Source organism: Lampris incognitus, chromosome 7, assembly GCF_029633865.1.
Source record: "Lampris incognitus isolate fLamInc1 chromosome 7, fLamInc1.hap2, whole genome shotgun sequence".
Taxonomy (NCBI): domain Eukaryota; kingdom Metazoa; phylum Chordata; class Actinopteri; order Lampriformes; family Lampridae; genus Lampris; species Lampris incognitus.
The window spans coordinates 23,777,673-23,786,151 of record NC_079217.1 but is presented as its reverse complement, the minus strand read 5'-3'; the positions used below and the strand labels follow the sequence as shown (position 1 = coordinate 23,786,151).

Below are 8,479 nucleotides of genomic sequence, written 5' to 3'. Positions count from 1 at the left end.
AATGTATACTGCATAGTGTGCTACATAGTGTGATAAGTTATGGGAAAGTGTTGCGAGTACACAATAATGCTGTGCCCGGTTTTGGGAGAGTTCCCATAACATTTTTTTCCCCACAAATCAAAATACAGCAGTAGGTACAATGGTATCAGGCTATCATAAAGGAAATTGTTGCAATTGAATCATTAGAAAATTGCTTTGGAGCCCCTTTGTTTTCTAACCGTATCCTAACTGGAATGAAAATGCCACCAGGCGTTGACCTCAGTGTCAACCCCATGGTCCTCGAAAGCTCACATGTAAAAAAAAAAAAACCTGATTGAATTGTGGCGGCATGGTGGTGCAGTGGTTAGTAGCGTGGTCACCTCACAGCAAGAAGGTCCTGGGTTCGAGCCCCGGGGTAGTCCAACCTTGGTGGGTCATCCCGGGTCATCCTCTTTGTGGAGTTTGCATGTTCTCCCCGTGTCTGTGTGGGTTTCCTCCCGGGGCTCCAGTTTCCTCCCACAGTCCAAAGACATGTAAGTCAGGTGAATTGGCCATACTAAATTGTCCCTAGGTATGAATGTGTGTGTGTGTGTGTTTGTTTGTGGGTGGGTGGGTGGGTGGGTGGGTGGGTGGGCGTGGGCCCTGTGATGGCCTGGTGGCCTGTCCAGGGTGTCTCCCCGCCTGCCGCTAAATGACTGCTGGAATAGGCTCCAGCATCTCCGCAACCCTGAGAGCAGGATAAGCGGTTCAGATAATGGATGGGTGATTGAATTGTAAGCCTAGGACCCAGACAATATGTCTTTTACATGAGTGGCGTCCTTCCTTAGATCTAATGTAAATATTAACTGCCCCCACTCTTTCTTCTTATCTCAGTGAGGACACGGCCATTCCCGTGTCTCTAGACGGACAGCGTCTTATTCTGAATAATGGGACACTAGTGTTGCGTTCAGTGAAAGCTGAGGATTCTGGTTACTACACCTGCACGGCCACAAACACACTGGGCTTTGACACCATTATAGTCAACCTTGTGGTGCAAGGTGAGAACACACACACACACACACACACACAGATAATGGACATATATAATGTTTTTTGATATGCCTCTGATTGGTCATCTTTTGTTTTTGTTTTGTTTTTGTTTTTTTGGGCTACCCAAAGTCCCTCCAGATCAGCCTCGCCTTACAGTCTCCACCACCTCCATATCCTCCATCACACTGGCCTGGATACCAGGAGACAATGGAGGCAGCTCCATCAGAGGTGTGTCTGTCTGTCTAGCTATATCTTTCTGTCTGCTGATTGGCTATCTGTAGCTGCTCTACATGTCAAAGACATGATTAATCACATGGTTTGGGTTAATTTTCTGTAAGATTATTCGGACCAGCATGCAGAAGGCTTTGAGGAGATGATATATACATTTCCTCACTAAGATCTATAATGAGATTTCCCTTTCACCTGTTTTTTTTTTTTTCCTTTACCCTCGGTCTGTCTCTTCTAATGTGTTTCTGCACACAAAGCTCTTTGTTGGACAGCATTCTGATCTATCTGTTTATTGACTGGTGTCCTGTTCCTTTATATCTCACAGTTAACTATCGGTCTGTTTGATTAACCAGTTGTTTTTGATTTGAGCGTGCATAGATACATAGGTGTACTTGTATATCTGAACATGGATTCATGCCAGTACCCTTTTCTTACCTTTGTCCATGGTGTTAATTGCCCATGTCCAGTGGGTTTTTGTTTTTATGCATCCTCTGCTCATAAAAACACTTGTCCTCCTCACTGTCACTCTCTATAGTTGTATGCTGTCAGCAGTAGGCATTGGTTAAGTTCCACATAAAACATCAATTTTGCATTGCAACTGCAGGGGCCCCTGCAGTCTTCCCTCTCACCTAAAACCGAATGAGCTTAACATAAAAAAAACCCTGACTCTCAAACATATTGTTATGGGACTATATCTTTGCAGATTCTGTTGACTGAAAATAAATTCATTGTTAAAAAAGAAAGTCTGCGAAGGAAAAAGCAGTACAGCAAGAATTTGCTGACAAACCAAGTGCATGTAGTTGTTGTTGTTTGTTTTTTGTTTTCAGTTCACTTTTCTTTTATTGCCTTGTTTGTTTTTTCTTGTTTAAGTCTTTTCTGTACCATCTATTAAAGAGAGAGGTAAGGGAGAGAAAATAAAGAAAAGGAAAGGAAGGACAGAAGAAAGAAATGCAGGAACATTTATGGGCAGAAAGGATAGATTCATGAATTTGCACATAGGTATTATAATAATAATAATAATAATAATAATACATTTTATTTGTGGGTGCCTTTCAGAGCACCGAAGGACACCTTACAGAACACAGTAAAAAAACAAGCAGCACTGTATCAGACAGCATAAAATCGAAATGAAGCAGGGTAGACAATAAAAAGTTAATACAACAGATAAAAAAATTATCATCTGCACAAAACTCAATGAAGCATAGATCAGACTGAATATGTCAGTTTGAAAATGCACGTTTTGAGGTGGGACTTGAAGGTTGAAAGAGTCAGTGTTGTGAATGTCTTGTGGGAGAGAGTTCCATAGGCAGGGAGCAGAATGACTGAAGGCTCTAGTCCCCATGGTAGTCAAGCAGGCCGATGGTGTCGTGAGTTGGAGAGCAGAACAGGATCCGAGAGTGCGGGAGGGCGTGTGGATATGAAGGAGTTCGGAAAGATACAAAGGAGCTAGGTTATTAAGGGCCTTAAAGGTGAGCAACAGGATCTTGAAGTCAACGGTATTTAACAGGGAGCCAGTGGAGTTGCTGAAGAACAGGAGTGATATGATCTGTGGAAGGAGTTCAGGTAATGATACGGGCAACTAAATTCTGGACCAATTGAAGTTTATGAAGACACTTGAGGGGAAAACCAGAGGGTAGAATTACAGTAGTCAATACGGGATGTAACCAGGGTGTGAGTGAGTATGGCTGTGCTGTTAGGTGTAAGTGACAGGCGAAGATGATTAATGTTGCGTAGGTGGAAGTATGCAGACCACACACACACAGTTGATAGTTGATGTGAGCTTCAAAAGTAAATGTGCTGCCCAGGATGACACCCAGACTCTTAACCTGAGGCGATGGAGGAACTATAGAATTGTCAATAGTCAGAAAAACTATCAGGTTTGGCCAAAGTAGATTTAGTGCCTACTAGGAGGACCTCAGTTTTATCACTATTAAGTTTGAGGAACTGGTATGAAAACCAGGATTTAATTTCTAGTAAGCAGTCAGAAAGGGAAGTGGGCAGAAGAGTGGAGGTAGGCTCGGTGGATAGCTAAAGCTGGGCGTCATCCACATAGTAGCAGTGAAATTGAATGCCATATTTCCTGAAAATGTGGCCAAGAGGTAGTAGGTAAATAATAAATAGGAGGTGTCCCAATACAGAGCCCTAGGGAACACCGGTAGTAACAGGAAAGGACTGTGATCTCAAATTTTTAAGTTGGACAAACTGGTGCAACCAGAGAGATATGATCAAGGGGGGTGCCAGTTATTCCAATGGAAGCTCATCTTTCTAGGAGGATGTTATGTGAGATGGTATCAAAGGCTGCACTCAGATCAAGGGGGACAAGTATGGTTAAGAGCCCAGAGTCAGCTGCCATCAATCATTAGTGATTTTCACCGAGGCTGTCTCCGTACTGTGCATGCAGCAAAAACCATACTGGAATTGTTCAAACAGATTGTTGTTAGTCAAGTGAGCGTGTACCTGAGATGCGACTGTTCTTTCAAGTGTTTTAGAGAGAAATGGTAAATTTTAGATTGGGCGAAAATTATTCAGATTGTTGGGGTCTGCACCAGGTATATGCAAATCGACAGGCAGATAGAAGGACAGACAGACAGGATGAGGGTGACTGAGGGTACGACAAGAAAAGCACCCTGACAGAATTGACTAAACAAATTGGCTGATTACAAAAACAGTCACCGTATTGCATTACCTCATTTGCATAGATGCTCAGTCAGCGCCATTCCAGTCTTGAGTTTTGTGGGTAACTAATGGCGGCATAGAAAAAAAAGCATTCAGATCAACCTCCCATCCGGGCTTGGGGTTGGTTACTACAAGAACAGTCCAACATCACCATCTGGTGGAGAAAAATTGTGCCAGTACTGTAAAACAAAACTGGGGTAGTGCGCTACTTTTCTTTTTTTCCGTTTATAAATGTGAATTTGAATTCACATTACAGGAATGTTTATTTTTTATTTATTTTTTTAACATTAGAATGACCAGGGGATGATTTATTTCAAAAGCTGTAGCCTTTCAATGAAAGGTGGATCAGGCTCATGCTGCTGCCCTACTACTGTACTTTTTTGTTTTTTATGATTGGGGTTAAGGAGTGTATTTGTGTCACTTGGTATGTGTGCAGGTTTTGTGTTGCAGTACTCTGTGGACAACACAGAGGAGTGGAAGGATGTGTTCATCAGCTCCAGTGAGCGGTCCTTTAAGCTGGATAACTTGCGCTGTGGCACCTGGTACAAGGTCAAGTTGGCAGCCAAGAACAGTGTTGGGGCGGGACGCATCAGTGAGATCATCGAGGCCAAGACCCATGGACGAGGTGAGAAACTTGGTGCAAAGAGATGGAGTGAAGGGTTAGGGAAAGGGGTGAGGAGGGTTATGCATAGAAAGGAGGGTAGGGAACACATTTCCAGCTCTCATCACCTGTTTTCACAGTCCCAACCAAAAGAGCTTGTAGTCAAGACCAATCGAGGCAAGTCACTGATTTTCAAGGTTATCTCTGTCTATCTGTAAATGGGATAGCACATGCAAAACACCCACAGTTGTTCCTGATCGTTTTTGCATCTCTGGAGCGGCAGTGAAACCGAGTGTTTTTCATATGATGTATCATGATGTCAGTTGGTGGCTGGAAAAAACTACAGCCTAGCATGTATTCTAAACACACCATTCAAAAAACATGCCCTCTTTCTCTCGGCTAAGATACGTTTCTGACGGGAAATGATGTCCCACAACACTAGCGCAGAGAATTTTGTGGATGATGATAGAGACACTTAGAGGCAATGCATTCTGGTACATGTAGACACTGTGGGAAAGACTGTGAACAGGAGAACACAGATGTCTCCATCAATATAGTACACAGTGAGGGTTTTATTGCTTCAATCCACTACATTACTCATCAGTACTGATTGCACATACACAAAACCATCGGTGAAATTTCCCCTTAAGTGGGGCGAGTCTGAGTCAAGTCCAAGATTTTAAGGGGGTGAGTCCAACTCAATACCAAAAGGCCAAAAATATATGTTAAGACTCACACTACAACAGTGCAAGTCCAATGAAACACTACAGATGCAACCATAGGTGTCTACTATCATAGTGAAATTCAAAATTGCACTACAAAGTATTGTTGTTTTAACTGAGGCTTTTTTTTTTACCTCTGCCAAGAAAGAAATATTTCAAACTCCAATTTTGCAATTTATCAGAGAAATAAATCAAGAAAAAGGAATAAAATAGGCTGCACTTTATTGATCTCGTTAAGGACACTTTGATATTCTTTCAAAAAAAAAAAAAGTAAATTAAAGTCTTCTACTCGACCGGTTGTGGAAGTTTCATGTGTCCATACCATCCGAGAGTATCAAGAGTCTGAGTCCTTATTCTGTCGCGTCCAAGACGAGACCGAAACCTTCAAAATGTGGACACGAAACTGAGTCCAAACTTGAGTACTACAAAAGCAGGAATTACTACATTATTATCTATTTCAGCATCTCTGATATATCCTCTGCACCATTGCACTTTATCACCTCTTTTTCACCTGTATATAGTCAATCCTTGTGTATATATCTGAAGATTGTTGTGTTGTAGTGTTGTTTTTCAATGTTAAGTACACTGAGAGAGCCACAAAACCGGAGTCAAATTCCATGTTTGTGTAAAACCTACATGGCCAATAAACATGATTCTGATTCTGACATCTGCCAAGGTACAACCTCACACAGAAACTTTGACTTTCGTTTCTGTTACTGTTTCAATCAACTCAAGAAATAATTTAATGGAAGTCAGTATGTTCTGATCACTTCAAAAGATGTCAGCCAATTTTGACCATTGTTTCCATGTTTACTAGCATTATGAAAGATAACATGCAAAGGACTTTCACCTTCAGCAAACCGATGACATTTAACATCCGTCACCAACCCTGTACTGGTGACGTTCACATAATCTATCATTTGTAAACACCCACCTTAATAAATTGTATTGTTTAACCTGCAAAAAAAAACTGCTTGTTTAGTGTTTTATCGCAGCCAACATGCTAGGTGTGTTACTGTAATCACAAACACTGATGTCCCTCTACTCACATAGAGCCCCAGTTCAATAAGGACCAGCTGGTGTTCACACACATCAACTCCAGCCATGCCCGCCTTAACTTGCAGGGCTGGGCCAGCGGGGGCTGTCCCATCAGCGCCATCACTCTGGAGTTCAGACCTAAAGGTTGGTTAATACTTGTCCCGTTCAGAAACTGATGGTAACAAGGGGAAAAAATAACGTGGGAAAACAGAAATAAGCAAAAGCTACTGATTAATGATTTAAAAGCAATGGATTAAGCATGATGTTATCATGGCAATATCAAGGCAATCTGTCTCTTTGCAAAGCATAGAGAAAGTCATGCTCAACAGTGATGTGGGTGTCATCTCTAGGTACGTGGGCCTGGCAGATTGTGCGCACCAACGCCACCACAGATGTGTTCCTGGCAGAGCTGCGTGAGGCCACGTGGTATGAGCTGAAGATGAAAGCTTGCAACAGCGCTGGCTGTGGCAACCAGAGCTCCCAGTTTGCTACGCTGGACTATGATGGCAGTGAGTAGAGGACTGTTTGGTTTGGGGTTTCTAAGTGGCTTTATGACTGTGTCCCAAATCCATACTATATACTAACACTATAGAGTATCTACTGTATACTAACCTTCATAGTATACTGTTTTGACAGTTAGTATGTCAGAAATGAAAAGATACAATGGGGCATCCGGGTAGTGTAGCCGTCTATTCCATTGCCTATCAACATGGGGATTGCTGGTTCGAATCCCCGTGTTACCTCCGGCTTGGTCGGGCATCCCTACAGACACAATTGGCCATGTCTGCGGGTGGGAAGCCAGATGTAGGTATGTGTCCTGGTCGCTGCACTAGCACCTCCTCTGGTTGGTCGGGGCGCCTGTTTGGGGGGAGGGGGAACTGGGGGGGGGGGTGATAGCGTGATCCTCTCACGTGCTACGTCCCCCTGGTGAAACTCCTCACTGTCAGGTGAAAAGAAACGGCTGGTGACTCCACATGTATCATAGAAGGCATGTGGTAGTCTGCAGCCCTCCCCGGATCGGCAGAGGGGGTGGAGCAGCGACCAGGACAACTCGGAAGAGTGGGGTAATTGGCCAAGTACAACTGGGGGGAAAAAGGGGGCAAAAATCCCCCCCCAAAAAGAAACGAACAGGTACTGACAGGGAATGACGCAACGCGTGCGCTGAAAGAACTGTGATGAAGGAAAATCAAACAAATACGCTCATAAAAATGTTCTTTGGTTTTATTAGTTTGTTTTACTGTTCTCCTTTGAGATGGCAGAGACACTCCCATAGACAACATTTTATTCATTTACTTATTCCCGATACAATTTTGAAGGTTGGCTTGCTGCTTGACTATTGGTCACATCACCGTCCACCTTTGTTTTCCGGCTCCTCCATTTCTGAATTATGCTTAACGTTTCAATAGTGTCCACTGAGAGTACACTAAAAAACTGAGCACATTTAGTATGCACATTGCAATTTTGAAGTACACTTAATTTTGTCGGTTTTCTAGTGTTAACACACTACATACTCAAAACACAGTTAGAATTTGTTTGTAGTATGCGTTTGGGACACAGGATATGATTCCTAGGACAGGAAAGGGTAGTTAGTACTGGTCACTCATTACTTAGAGATGTAAAATTAAAATGCATCCTCATCCAATTATAGAGAATGCATCACGATATTTGGTATCTCATAGTGTTTATTTAGTGTACAGTATCTAAACTGTTTTACCTGCTGGTGTGTACAGGCACTATCCCACCAATCAAATCCCCCCTGGAAAAGAACGACGATGTGAAGAAGCTGTTTTCTATCGGCTGCCCTGTGATCTTGGTGACTCTGGGTGTCGCCCTCCTCTTCATAATTCGAAAGAAGCGCAAAGAGAAAAGGCTGAAGAGACTGAGAGGTGAGAAAGTAAGGCAGGGGATAAGATAGGAGGATAGAGGAGTTGGAATTGGGAATGACAGAGAGTGAAAAACAACACAGACGTACGAAAATAATTCTTGATATAAGTCCTGAAACTTGAATTTGCCCCCAGAGTGTAAGGATTTTGTGTTTGTGAATTTTGTGTGAGTGCTGAAAAGATTAAGCCTTAAAGTTCTCTGCCCTCTCTAGATGCCAAAAGCCTTGCAGAAATGCTGATCAGGTGAGACCATCCAAGTCATGCTATGATATGGAATAATCCCAAATCTACTTCACCAATCCACATATCGCCATTTTTCATAT

The 8,479-nt window shown here is 42.7% G+C and overlaps 1 protein-coding gene across 1 annotated transcript in view; it reads left to right on the top strand.

Moving 5' to 3' along the window:
* LOC130115203 (cell adhesion molecule DSCAML1) overlaps nucleotides 1–8,479 on the top strand; it is a 133,458-nt gene that overhangs the window by 121,206 nt on the left and 3,773 nt on the right. The window contains exons 23-29 of the mRNA XM_056282821.1: nucleotides 853–1,016; nucleotides 1,138–1,236; nucleotides 4,349–4,537; nucleotides 6,289–6,417; nucleotides 6,624–6,782; nucleotides 8,004–8,159; nucleotides 8,369–8,399. Of these exons, the coding sequence (XP_056138796.1) occupies nucleotides 853–1,016; nucleotides 1,138–1,236; nucleotides 4,349–4,537; nucleotides 6,289–6,417; nucleotides 6,624–6,782; nucleotides 8,004–8,159; nucleotides 8,369–8,399 (927 nt within the window). The remainder of the gene's footprint in view (nucleotides 1–852; nucleotides 1,017–1,137; nucleotides 1,237–4,348; nucleotides 4,538–6,288; nucleotides 6,418–6,623; nucleotides 6,783–8,003; nucleotides 8,160–8,368; nucleotides 8,400–8,479) is intronic.